This window comes from Neovison vison, chromosome 7, assembly GCF_020171115.1.
Source record: "Neovison vison isolate M4711 chromosome 7, ASM_NN_V1, whole genome shotgun sequence".
NCBI lineage: Eukaryota > Metazoa > Chordata > Mammalia > Carnivora > Mustelidae > Neogale > Neogale vison.
This window is the reverse complement of record NC_058097.1, coordinates 53962238-53975985: the sequence shown is the minus strand read 5'-3', so window position 1 is coordinate 53975985 and position 13748 is coordinate 53962238. Positions and strand designations below refer to the sequence as shown.

The window sequence follows — 13748 nt, the reverse complement described above, 5'->3', positions numbered from 1 at the left end:
GGGCTCAGGAATCCCTGCTTCTCTCCCGGCCCCAGGAAGGGTTCTGCAGACACTGAGGCTGGGGGAAGTGGGTCAGGGGATAAGACTGCAAGCTCTGAAGGCCTCAGATCAAGGACTGTATTTGCTAGACAATGAGCCCTGAGAAAGGAGCTTCGGAGGACACCCTCTCCTCCTGCAGGTCAGTGTGGATCATGGTAATCAGAAGAGGGTGAGTAGCTCTGGCTGGAACCAGCTGGTCTGTTGTGGGCAGTGATAGCTCTCAGAGCTCCTTCTCTTTTTTTTAATTTAATTTTTTATTGAGATATAATTCACATGCCATAAAATTTGCCCTTTGTCGGGGAAAAAACAGAGAGAGCTCTTTTTTTTTTTTTTTTTTTTTTTTAAAGATTTTACTTACTGGGCGGCCTGGGTAGTTCAGTGAGTTAAGCCTCTGCTTAACTTGGGTTATGATCCAGTTATGATCTCAGGGTCCTGGGACCGAGCCCTGGCATCACCGGGCTCTCTGCTCAGCAGGGGAGCCTGGTTCCCAGCTCTCTCTGCCTGCCTCTCTGCCTACTTGTGATCTCTCTTTCTCTGTCAAATAAATGAATTAAAATCCTTAAAAAAAAAAAGAGTTTACTTACTTGTCAGAGAGAGAAAGCACAAGCAAGGGGGAGCCGCAGACAGAAGGAGAAACAGGTTTCCCACTGAGCAAGGAGCCTGATGCAGGACTCCATCCCAAGACCCTAGAATCATGCCCTGAGCCAAAGGCAGACACTTAACCCACTGAGCCCCCACCCCCAGCATGCCCCGGGCAGAGAGAGATTTTTTTTTTTTTTTTAAGATTCTATTTATTTATTTAACAGAGAGAGAGAGAGATCACAAGTAGGCAGAGCAGCAGTCAGAGAGGAAGGGAAGCAGGCCCCCTGCTGAACAGAGAGCCCATTGATGCCTGGGTTTGATCCCAGGACACTGAGACCATGACCTGAGACGAAGGCAAAGGCTTAACCCACTGAGCCACCCAGGCGCCCCCAGAGAGAAAGAGAGATCTTAAGCAGATGACTCCACACCCAGCGGAGCCCCACACAGGGCTCAATCTTACCACCCTGAGATCATGACCTGAGCCGAAATCAAGAGTGGGTCCCTTAATGGAGCCTCCCAGACGCCCCTAAAATTCATCCTTTTAAAGTTCAGTGGTTTTGAGTATATTCACAAGGATCTGTCAGCAGCATCTGTCAGCACTATCTAATTCCAGAACATTTTCATCACCTCAAAAAGAGACCTGTAACCCCATTAGCAGCCCCTCCCCATTCTCCTTCGCTTCCAGCCCAGTGGATTTCCCTATTCCGGACATTCCACAGAAAAGGAACCATAGAGTCTTTTGCGTCGGGCTACTTTCGCTAAGCGTCCTGTTTTTAAGGTTCACCATTTTGTAGCCTTCACTCCCCCCCACCCCCCAACCAACTTCATTTAGCCTCAGTCCCTGCATCTGGGGTGGGGCCCGTCCTCGGGTCTGCGGAACCAGGGTGGGGCCTGAGGTGTGGTGGAGGGCAGGTGTGTGTAGGGAGGTGGTCTGCTGCCCCCTCGTGGTGCCTGGGGGAACTGCAGCTTTCCCTGCTAAGCCTGGGAAGGAGTGACTCAGCTCCCCCAATCCATCCCCAAGACCCCACCTCTCACCCAGCAGAGCCCTCAGGATCTCAAAACTTCCAGAACACCAGCCTGAACTCCTCCCTCTCGGTGTCCCACCATCTCTGAAACTCCTTGGGTACCATCTGCTGAGTAATAACAGTAATGTCATCAGCTTAGAAAGTTCTAATCTGTTCAAGTGCATAGTCTTGTTAATGTACCGCACACTGAGGTTGCTGCTATGATTTTGCAGGGACAGGAAGCCATAGAGGTTAAGAGCCCAAGTTCCAGAGCTTGGAAGCCCTCCTTTTCAAATCTCAGTCCTGCCGCTCACCAACCATGTGACCTTCACCATGTGATTTTTTTTTTTTTTTTAAATTCTTAGGCTGTTTCCTCATGTGTAAGTGGGGCTGATAATCATGGTCCAACCTCACAGGGTGGCAGAAAGGATAAAGGACTCAGAGCCTGGCACAAAGGAAGCCTCTGTCTATGTACCTGAGAGTATCAACCAGTGGTAGATGAGCTGGTCAGTGTTTCACAACCAGCTCTCTGGGGGGCTGGGGGCGGGGGAGCCTTGATCTGTGGGGTTTGCCAATTTCCACGGTGTAAATATCCCCACCATGACTAATTCCAGCTTGAATTCGGTGATGTCAAGCTACAGTGATGTCACTGAAAGTGTTTTTGGTGGGGGGAAGAGACGTGCAGTAGCACGTTATACGGTTGTATCTCTCTGAATGTACAAGAGATGTAAATAACCTAGGATTGCGGATAATAGTAAAACGTAGTAAAATCATTAGGTTATGATGAGTATTTATTCCCTTTGTTTTCAATATAATTTATTTAATTATGTGTTTGCATAATTTAATCTTTTATAATGGCTTTTTAACAACCAGTTCCAAGATTCCTGCGACTTTAACAGTCAGCTCATTCGGGCTGATTCCCAACACGCTGCATCACACCCCTCTTTTAGAAAGGGAAACCGAGGCTCGAGAAGATGATCAGTCAGACAGGGGCAGAGCCGGACCCCATCCATCCAAGGGTTGTGGGATTCTGGGGCCAGGATGGGCTATGCAATGCCCCTCTTTCTTTCATCCCACCCCGGTCTAGAGGGCATGGGTGGTCCCCACAGTTCCGGATGACCTCAGCAAAGACCTTGCTTCTGTGGTTTCAGTTTGCCCATCCCAACAGCTGCTGAGCCCTGTAGGTGAATACTTACACAGGGCTCTTTGGCACCTGCTTCAGCCCGGCCAGGAAGGCAGCATGTCGATCCTTCCCCTCACCTTATAGATTGGGAAACTGAGGTTCCGCTCTGTGTCACAGAGCTATAGAGAGAGTCCTCAGACCTCAGCTGGGGTGCACAGGAGAGGAACCGGCTGCCACAACCTTGGGCTCTGGAGTGTTCTGGGAGGTGCGAGGCAGCATCGCTAGAGATGGTGGTCAGGCTTTGGCGGTGGCTCTGACCAGCTGTGCCCCCAGCACCCTTAGTACTACGCTCCCAAGCAATAACTTCCTGGGCCCCGAGACTGGAGACGGGATGGGCTGGGAGGGAGAATGGGGACCACACCGTCTGCCTGGCTCTAGTCCCTGAGGACTTCTCTGCCTCTGTCTCTGTCTCCATTCTCTTCACGGGTCTTTGAGTCTCTGTCTCTCTTTGTCTCTTTTTGCCTGTCCCTCTGTCTCCGTGTGTGCGTCTCTCAGGCTTTGTCGCTCTCTGTGTCTCTGTTCTCTCTGAATCTCTCCTTGCGTGCGTCTCTTTCCCTGTTTTTCTCCCTCTTTCTTTCTCTTTTTGTCGCTCCGATCTTTTGGCTCCGTTGACATCTCTTTGTGTGTCTGGGCTTCTCCTCGCGTCTGTCCCTCTCTCCTGTGTCTCTTTGTCTCTCCCTATCTCTGCGTCTCTCGGTATCTTCCTCCGCGTCTCTGGCGCTCTGCCCCGGAGTTTCTCTCCCCTTCCCTTCCGGTGAATCTCTGCTCCCCTGTGAGAACACGCTCCCTACCGACGCGCCCAGACCTGCCTCCACCCCCAGAGCCCCCGGCTAGCCCGGGCCTGCGCCTTTAAGGGCCGGCGGCAGAGGGCGGGGTCTCGGCGGCCCCGCCCTACCCGCCCCTCCCCCTGACGTCCCTTCCTCCCCGGCCCCTCCACCGCCTCCCTCTGCCGCCGCCCGGGCCGGCTCCGCGCCCCCTTCCCGGCCCCCGCCCGCCCGCCTGCCCGCCGCCCCCATGGCGCCTCGGGCCCCCACTGCACGGGGCCACTAGGACCCTCGGCGTCCCCTTCCCTTCCCCGCCCTGCCCCCCTCTCCCGCGGCGCAAACCCCGGTGTCCACGGCGCCCAGCTTTTGAGCTCGCGTCCCCAGGCCAGCGGGGGGGGAGGGGAAGAGAGGGGACCCCGGGACCCCCGCCCCCCCCACCCGGCCGCCCAGTCCCCCGGGACCCGGAGAAAATGTCTTCGCGGACCGCGCTGGCCCCGGGCAACGATCGGAACTCGGACACGGTGAGTGGGGCCCGGCCCCTCGGGGAGCGCCGGTCGGGTTCAGCCGCGGAACCCCTCGTCCTGGTGTGCCCCTAGCTGCGCGAGCTCCTACCTTCATTCCCCGGGCCCGGCCCGGCTTGCCGCCTCCCGACCCCCGCTTGGACTTCCAGGCCTCTCGACCCTCCCCCACTCCAGCTCAGCCCGACCCCAGGGGCGCCCCTCTCTCGGGACCCCTCTCTTGTCCCTCTGCAGACCGCTTCCGCTCGGGTCTCCTCCCTCCAGGAAGCCCCCTCCTCTGCCTTCCAGGAGCCCCTCCCTTCTCCGGAGTGTTCTTAAGCCCCTTCCCCTCCTGGCCGCCCGCATCCGACAACTCGCCCCCTCCTGGATTTGCGGGGCCCTTGACCCCAAGGCCCGGCCCTGGCCCTCTCCCAGGAAGGCCTGGCCCAGTCCGGCCTCCGGCTCGGCCTTCCCCATCTGGATCTGGGTGCCTGCTCCCCAGGAGCCCCCCTCTTCTCATTCTCAGCCCTCCGCCCCTCTGGATCCTCCCGGATCCTGTGGGCACCCCCTCACAGGAAGCCGGTTTCCACCTTTTCCTGGGCCCAGGGCCCTTTCTAGCTTGTTCAAGGTCTCTCCACTCCCAGGCCTGGCCCCTGTCTTCCAAGGAGCCCTGTCGCTGGATTCCCAGTACAGCGCCCCCCCCTCCCCACTGATCCCCTGTACCCTCTCTGAGCTCTTCTCCCAGGCAGTCTTGGCCTCCAACTTCCAGGCCCCTAGCCTAGTCTGGGATTTCTAGGCCCTGGACTAGTCTGACTCCAGGCCTCATCCTCCTTGTATCAACTCTTCAGCATCTAGCAAGCCCCCTCCCTAAGCCCCTGACCCCTTGATCCCCTCCTGGGCCAGGAGCGGCCTCCCAGGACATCACCTCTTCCTCTGATTCCCAGGTCCCCATCCCTTCTGCCCCAGGGCCTTCCTCTTCCTGACCAGGGTGGTCTGGCCTCCCAGGGAAACCCCCTCCCCAACTTCAGAGGCCTCTCCCGTCTCACAAGGCTGGGCCCCACATCCTTCTTCCAGGAGACTCCGGGACTTAAAGCCTGGGGTCTTTCCCTGGTTGTAAGCCCTCTTCTCTTGGGGTCTGTCTGCTGGAGACCTCCTCCCCAAGTTTCTAGGCCCTTTTGACCTCCACAAGGCTCAGGCTTTCTTCTTCTGGGCTTCCCTCCGCCCAGAAGACCCTTCTCCAGGACTCGCATGCTCCTGGACCTTTCTCTGCTTCCAAAGACTAGAAACTCCCAGAAACCCCCTCCTTTAACTTCTAGGAGTTTCCTCAGCTCCTCTGAGTTCCACTGCCCCATGGCTCTAACCCTTCCCATTATTCCCAGGCCCCCGTCCCTGTACCACCGCCCAGAACAATCGTGGGCGGGGAGGACCCCCCCTATCTCCCCAGTTTCTGATTACTCTCAGCCCTTCTAAAGGGCTTCCCCCACCCCCAGCTGGAGTCTTTGTTCCTTTTCCCCTAGGCCTCTGCCAGGTTCCTTCCCCCACATCCAGCCACCCTCACTCCAGATCCCCTACCAGAGAGGCTGATCTCCATCCCTTCGTCCTGCAAGACCCTCCCTCATAGGGAGCCCCACCACCGCCACCACCACAGCCCACACCCTCCAGGCCAGACTCTGATTTGGAGTCTCTGGTGAGATCCCCACCCTTCCCCCCAAGTCCCTCAGAAAGTGCCAGGGAGCCCATGGGCCCGGGTTCAAATGCTGGCTCTCTCTGCCAGCCGGTTTGCGCTGGGTCCTCAGACTACTGCTGCTTCCTTTCTGAGCCTCAGTTTCCTGCTCCGAAAAATGGGGATGATCCCTTGAGTCCCTCGGAGGGGGACGCCTGGTCCATGGGATGTGCTCCACACCTGTCCATGGCTGTTGTGAGGAAGGCTGTGAGTCAGAGGGGCCGTGCCTTCTCCACCTGGGGCTGTCATCGGTTGCGGCTAGAGTTCCAAGGATCCCCTCCCTGCTCCAAGCCTCAGTTTATCTCGAAATAGGGTTGATGGAAGCATCTCCCTGTTAGGACTGTTTTTGGGAGCCAAGGAGATCATGTAAGAAGTGCTTGTCGCTGCACTCGGATTGTTGCTGTGATTCTTCGATAAGCATGGGTTCAAATCTAGTTTCTGGCCCTCCCTAGCTGTGTGACCTCAGGCAAGTGATCTCACCACTGTGAGCCTCGGCATCCTTATTCGTAAAATGGGGCTCCTCAGAGAACTTCCTCCTCTTTCCTGGTCCAGACTTGTGCCTGGTGGGCATTTGAGGGGGCCAGTCCCCTTCTCTCCTCTTGCCTCCTGTCCTCCCAACTCGTGTGTAAGTCCCGCTTGTCCTGCCTTGGGCTCACCTCTCCCTCTGGAACTGGAAGTTGAAGGCTCTTCTCCTGCTCCCCGCCGCCCTGTCACCATGACGACAGCCATGTGGGGGTCATGCCCCCCACCCCAAGTTCCAGGGCTCCCCCCACCACCTTGGAACTCTCTGGAGGTTCCCTAGCAACAGGCCCCGGTGTTGGGGCGCCAGCCCGCCATGGGCAGGAGGGAGGGAGCCGGGCCAGCTGGTGGTGCCAGCCAATTTTAGCTCCCGCCCCCGGCCCCTGGGGGGCTCTGTCACCCACTGCCCCAGCCGCCCCTTGCAGGGGTCCCTCAAGCACTGCTTTCAGTGGGGTGCCAGCCCATCCCCAGTTTGGCTCCCCTGGGGCCACCTGATGGGGGTTCTCCAAGCCCTTATCTCCGTGGGGATCAGGGGCCTTAGCGGCCAGGATCTCCACCTCCCTGCCTGCCCTCCTCTCCTGGAAGGAGAGCTGAGGTTGTGAGGAGCCCAGTGGGATGTGGGGAAGAGCTCAGCATTCAGGAGCCAGCAGGCCTGGGATTGAATCCCTAGCCTTCTGCCGATCTGCCCTGTGACCTTGGCCGAGGTGCTCACTGCCTCAGCCTTGAGGGAGGGGTCCCTGTCTGGAGAGCGTGGATGGTTACTGGATCCAGGTGGGAGGTCCCCCGGGGAGGGCACCATGGGTGGCAATCCTTCTGCGCCTTATGGGGGGAACTGTGTGACCTTGACAGGATACCTTCTCTCTCCAAGCCTCAGTTTCTCCTCTGGAGGGTGAGGAGGTAGGGTCCGCCCTCAGTGGGCTCCCAGGGGAATTAAATGGAGATGAGGTGCTTACTACCCCGAGCCTTGGCCCGTAGTAAAAGCAGTGTAATAAAAACATGTAGGAGTGTGAGTCAGTGCGATACGGTGATGGCGAGGGACAGTAACTCTGGGGTAAACTCTGTCCCGCTCCAGGCTTCAGTTTCCCTCCCTTAAGAAGGGGATGGTGACCGAATCAGACATCACCCCTGTTAAGTAGTCATGTGGATTCCCTGTTGCCTACCTGGCCTTTCCTCTCCTTGGCTCCCTTTGTCTTCCTGCTTCCCACCCCTGCCCTGGGGAGGGCAGGAGGGGGTGCTGGGGGGTGCCGCCTGGGTCTGAGCAGAGCCTCCTGAGCTGGGGCCTCTGAGTCCCTCCACCGCCCCCACCCTGGGCCCCAGCCCAGCGCTGAACAGGAGGCATAGTCCCTGGGGCTCACAATCAGGACAGGGCAGCCTGGAGCAGGCTGTGACCTGCGGGGGAGAGGCCCAGGAGGGACAGGACGGCAGGAACGGAACATCGGGGACAGATGGGAGCATGGGCGTGGGAGACAGTGGGTCAGGAGCCGCAACGATTTCCCAGGGTGGTGGTGCGGGGCATGGGGGAGGCCCCTGTGTTTCCACAGGAGGAATGTAACAGTGCGGGGCTGGAAGGTCAGGGCACAATGAAAGAGTGTTGGTTACAGTGTTTGGAGTGGAATTTGGGGCAAGAAGAATTGGGAGAAAATGCTAGGGGCAGTAAGCTGGTAATAAAATGCTGCTCTTGGGGTTCAGAGTAGAATGGGGGGGCAGACAGGGAGGTGAAGTGTGACCCAGGATATGTAAAGAGCTGCGAGAGACCTGGGGCAGAGTTGAACCCAGATTGAGGACATGGGTTGGGAGAGAGGGACACAGCATTTGGAAGAAAATACTGTGGCCCCAGCGCCTGGAGAGGAAGTTGCAGGGAGACTGACTGTTGGACGAGAGCGAGGAGGAGCCTGATGTCTGGGACCCTGGATGCTGCAGAGTTGGGGGGTGGCCCAGCCTTTGTGTTCTTGGAGACGTCCTCTTTTAGAGAGATTTGGGGGACCTCCAAAGGCAGCGTGCTTCCCTCTGGCCTAGGTTTGGGAAGGACCGCAAAGGGGCCAGTGGCCACAGCTGGAGTCAAGTGGCCCAGCCCCCGGGAGCCCCCCACTCCCCGAAGCCCCCGAAGGCAGGATCGGACGGGTGCTGCCCACCACTCACTCTTCATCTTCCCTGTCCAGCATGGCACCTTGGGCAGTGGCCGCTCCTCAGACAAGGGACCGTCCTGGTCCAGCCGCTCCCTGGGTGCCCGCTGCCGGAACTCCATCGCCTCCTGTCCTGAGGAGCAGCCCCACGTGGGCAACTACCGCCTGCTGAGAACCATCGGGAAGGGCAACTTTGCCAAAGTCAAGCTGGCCCGGCACATCCTCACTGGCCGGGAGGTGAGTTGGGGTGATGGGTGGGGAGCAGGGCATGGGCGTGTGGGAGGTGGGGCAAGGTCAGACTTGGCCGTCATTGCTTTGCTTCCTGACCTCAGGTGAGTCCCTGACTCTCCACAGAACAGGTCAAGACATTTCAGGTTTGTCCAGAAGAGTCCAAGTAGAATTGGGTTACTGTGGGAATTGCATGTAGATGAGGTCCTTATTAGCCCAGGACTTGGCCCATAGTAAAGGCTGTTCAATTAAAAAAAAAAAAAAAAAAAAAGATGTGGGTGCCTGACGGGCCCATCAGTAGAACATGTGACTCTTGATCTCCGGGTCATGAGTTCAAGCCCCACATTGGGCCTGAAGCTTAAAAAAAAAATCTAAAGAATGATGTGGCAGTGTGAGGGGATGGTGTAGGACATCAGCTCTAGAGCAAACCATGTCCACCTCTGGGCCTCAGTTTCCCTACCTCAAAAGAGGGATGATGGTGCCGTGTTCATTTAATATCAGTCATAGTCCCTGGAATTGTCGGGGACTCTCAGATCACAGGTGTTCTGTTTCTAAGAATTCACATGGCTTTTGTGTCTAAACCCAGGCCACCTCCCTGTTGGCAGTGGTAGGCTTTGCTTCCATCAGGTCTTATCGAAATCTTCACGAGACCACTCACTGGAGTTCGCAACCCCCTGCGATCCCTTTCTCCTGCCTCCGGAGTAGGGCAGCATTTCCACACCCACACAGACCTTGTAACCTAGATATGAAGTCTCTCACTTACACAGGGTGATGGGGTATGACTCCTCTGTTCCCCTTTAATTTTAGAGGACACGGCTGGAACGATTTCCCCCACCTTAGGTGACCTGTCTCCTGCCTGTACACCATCCAGACACACAAAAGACACCAGGCCCCTATGGTTTTATAGGCACATTCTACCAAACATTCTGAGTTTACACCCATCCTTCCAGAGACTAACGAAAGAGGTCCTGCAGCCCAGCTCACTGTAAATGCTGGCTGGACGATGACCAAGACATCATATGCCATTATGGGCTGGCCTGGCTGGTGAACATAGATCCAAAAATCTGAAACAAAATACTAGCAGAGAGCCTCGGTACATCAGGTAAAGAAAGCGGTGCGATGACGGAGCTGGGTTCATCCCAGGAACGCACGGTTCTTTTGAAATGGACAATTAATTCATCTACTTCGCCACATTCCTAGATTCAAGGAGGGAAACCATACAATTGTCTCAATACTGGCATGAAAACTGCTTGACAAAATTAAAAACCCGTTCGTGAGGATATGAGGAAAGCTAATGGGCCCTTTCCCACATGGAGAGCACGCAGTTCCCCTTGTGTGGATCTTGAACTTGATTCCAGGGCCTGCCTAGAGGACCAGCTTCTAAGGAAACAGGGCAGGATTCTATAATCCAGGGGATCTGGGGGTGGCCCCAAAACCCTTTGAGAAAGCTATACAGCTAGAAGTGAGGCCCCTTACTACCGAAAACCTTGTGGGGCTCTGCCAAAATGTAATTCAAAATGAAAACTTAACCCCACTATAGGGTACATATAAGGAGAGTTCATTAACTTTCTGATTCTTTCCCCATGGTGACTGCTCAAAGCTCTTTTAAAACTAGGGGTGCCTAGCTAGCTCAGTTGGAAGAGCATGCCTCTCTTGACCTCAGGGTCATGAGTTCGAACCCCACGTTGGGTGTAGAGATTACTTTAATTTTTTTTTTTTAAATAAACTATTTTTTTCTTCAGTTTTAAATGTTTACAAGGTATCGTGATCAGGCTGCATGATTCCAATCCCAGCCTACAAACTTCCTAGCCACGTAACCTTTGCCAACTACCTGGACAGTTTTGTTTCTTGGATTCCCAGTTTGTAAGATGGGGACAATGCTAGCACCTCTACTTTGAGGATCGAAAGAGCTCTTGTTTGTAAAGCACATGAACTGAGGCCCGATGACACCTTGGAAAATGTCAGCTGGTTATTTATTATTTCACAGTTCACGCATTCAAGACAAGGAAGACGTGCTGGGCGAATTGTCTGAGGTGCTCTCACAAAGGGGGCCCCAAAAAGGTCTCAGTCTCACACACGTTCACACAGGCTCTTCTGTGGAATAAGGAGATTTCCCTGTAGAAGTCAGGGAGCGCTGGACACAGTGTCAACAGCTTGTGCAAAGGTCCTGAGGCCTAGATCTCCGATCCACCAGGCATGGCCCTGATTGAGGGCTTCCTGTGAGAGGAGGCAGAGGAAGGATACCCCTGGGTGATCTGGGTTGAGAGGGCCTTTCCCAGCTCGAGCCCTTGGCTCTTTGATCTTTTACCCCTTCCTTCCACCTCCAGGTCGCCATCAAGATCATTGACAAAACCCAGCTGAACCCCAGCAGCCTGCAGAAAGTGAGGCCTAGGGAGAGGGAGGGGGTTTGGGACAAGGTTGGGAAGAGGTTCATCGAAAGCGCCCACCCTCATTTTTCTCTTTCTTCTTTTCTGGCCACGCCCAGCTGTTCCGCGAAGTCCGCATCATGAAGGGCCTAAACCATCCCAACATCGGTGAGGAGGGGAAGAACGTGGCCTCAGAGGCTACCAACTGGGGCACTTGGGCAGAGGAGAGAGTTGGGAGACAGAAGAGCTGGCTGTTTTCACAGTTAGAAAGACCTGTTTTATCTGAGCAGTATTGCTGCTCACTGGCTGTGTGACCTTGGGCAAGTCACTTAACCTCTCTGAGCTTCAGTTTCCTCCTCTGGAGTGGGGTTTATAAGAGGGCCTAGTTCAAGGTCACTATGGGGATTGGTTAAGAGTGAGCATTCAAAACACTCCACTCAGAGCTCAGCTGGGGGCGCTGCTCTGATTACTGTCAGCGGCGGTGAGCACTGCCCTTGTCCTCATGAGGCAGAGGGAAGACAGGATTTGGCCGGGCCTGGATGTGGTCACAGCATTTATTCATCCACGCGTTTGTTCACTCCGGAAGTGTTAATTGAGTGGCTGCTTTATGCCCCTAGCATCTGCCCTAAGCAGGAAAGAAAACAGACACAGATCTCGACCTCATAGAGTCGACTTTCTTATGAGAGAGAGTCGGAAAGGTAGTAAAGCAAGGCTGAGCAGTTTGGAAAATCTTGCCATCAGTAGGGAGCCATGGAGTGTTCTGGAGTAAGGGGTGTTCTGGTCAGCACATGCGTACTTACAGAGTGTGGGGGTGGGGAGGGGTCTCTTCCCACATAACCCTGTTCCCCCCTCCCCTCCCCGGGTCCTCACAGTGAAGCTCTTCGAGGTGATCGAAACGGAGAAGACGCTATACCTGGTGATGGAATACGCAAGTGCTGGTGAGGCGTCCCTCCCCGCCCTGCCCCCTGCGCCCCCCACACCCCTCGCTGACCCCGCTTGGCCTCTGCCCTGCAGGAGAAGTGTTTGACTACCTCGTGTCCCACGGCCGCATGAAGGAGAAGGAAGCTCGAGCCAAGTTCCGACAGGTGGGGGCGGTCACGGCTGCCGGCAGGGCGGGGTGGGGGGGTCGGGTCTGGGGGCATAAGTCCGAGTGTCTGAGAGAGGGCAGTCACCTAGGTGTGAGGATACCGTGGTGCAGGTGTGCAGGTGTCCGACATGTGGGTGCGAGGGTGGGCGTGGCGTGCAGGAGGAGTGTGGCTGACAGGTGCCAGGGTCCCGAAGCGTGTGAGGGGAGCAGTGTGGTTGAGGCGTGGGGGCAGTAGGTGTGTGGGAGCCCAAACACGTGGGGTATAGCTCTGTGGAAAGAGGGTAGGTGTGAGGGGGCCCAGGTGTCTGGCTAAGGGGTGTGAGGGTCTGATGGGGGCAGGGATTTGAGCCAGGGTGTTGGTCCACGGCCGTCCAGACATCCTGATGGGGCTGTATAGGTGTATGGGTGCATTGGGGCCGAGTGTCTCTCTGCGGGTATGTGTATGTTTCCAGATGGGGAAGTCCGGAGGGGACCCGTTGTGATGTCCTGGGTCCGGGGCCCCTGCCGGGAGGGTGTCCAGAAGTCTGAGGATATCTGGGTGTCTGAGTGGGGATGCGGGTCTCTGCGTGTCCTGCGGGTCTCTGTGTGTCCTGTGGCATTGCCCACTGTGATTAAATCGGAGTGTGAGGCCCCAGCATCTCGGCCTTGTGCCTAGGGGAGGCCTGGGGCCCTGGGTCTCAGTTGTGAGGAAGTTCATGGGGTTGGAGAGAGACAGAGGGCTTTGGGGCCACCAGTAACTGTTCTTTTCTTCCCTCCCCTCCAGATAGTATCGGCTGTGCACTACTGTCACCAGAAAAACATTGTACACAGGGACCTGAAGGTGAGCCCCGCCCCCCACAGCACCGCAAGTTCCCTACCTCAGCCCACAGACCCCCTCCCCACTTGTCCCTAGTCCTGCTTCCAGTGCCCTGGGATCCCCTATAGCCTCCACATTCCCTCCCTTCTCTCCCCATGCTCCTCCCTCAGCATCCAGGGCCCCTTGACTCTTTCCCCAGCTTTTGTGGCAGAGGAAGACCAGTAGATGGGGGAGCAGGTAGGGAGGTGGAGGCAGGAGGAGAGAACAAAGAAAAAGAAACAAAATGTCCTAGGACGCCTCATATGATTACGTGGGTGCTGAACAAGGACACAGGACGCAATAAAGTGTTCACCCCTCTCAGAGTCTCTGGAGCCTTGGCATCTCTCAGACTTCAGGACATTCAGGAACCTTCTAGAACTGTGGTTTTAGAGCCCCAGAGTCACATGGCCTCTGGGTCTTAACATCTTAGGCATATCCTAAACCGGAGAAGGACCTTTGAGAGAGAGAGATTGAGCCCCTGGGGCTAGCTTGGGGCGCGGGGGGTGGGAGGAGGGATTCAGCCCACCTAGACCCCCCCCAGCACACACCTCCCACTCTGAGAGAACCACACGTCTCAGGGCTTCTTGACCCAGACAAGAGAGAGAAACATTTGTCCTGTTCAGCCGAGTTGCCTTGACTCCCCATTTCTGGAGCACCTCCTGCGTGCTAGGCGCTGTACCTTAAGGAAGGTCTCAAGGTATCTCTAGTGAAGGACCGGGTTTGTTTTACTATTTTCAATTCCCAGTCTGCTGTGAAAAATTCTTTTGGGAAGTACAATAAAAATGAAGTGGGGGGGGG

The 13748-nt window shown here is 56.0% G+C and overlaps 1 protein-coding gene across 2 annotated transcripts in view; it reads left to right on the top strand.

The window, feature by feature from the left end:
* Positions 1-3798: 3798 nt before the first annotated feature.
* MARK4 (microtubule affinity regulating kinase 4) overlaps positions 3799-13748 on the top strand; it is a 28195-nt gene continuing 18245 nt past the window's right edge. For both annotated transcript variants that reach the window (XM_044257124.1, XM_044257125.1), the window contains exons 1-7: positions 3799-4093; positions 8471-8671; positions 10990-11043; positions 11148-11196; positions 11901-11966; positions 12043-12113; positions 12879-12935. In XM_044257124.1, coding sequence (XP_044113059.1) covers positions 4043-4093; positions 8471-8671; positions 10990-11043; positions 11148-11196; positions 11901-11966; positions 12043-12113; positions 12879-12935 — 549 coding nt within the window. In that variant the 5' untranslated portion in view covers positions 3799-4042. The remainder of the gene's footprint in view (positions 4094-8470; positions 8672-10989; positions 11044-11147; positions 11197-11900; positions 11967-12042; positions 12114-12878; positions 12936-13748) is intronic.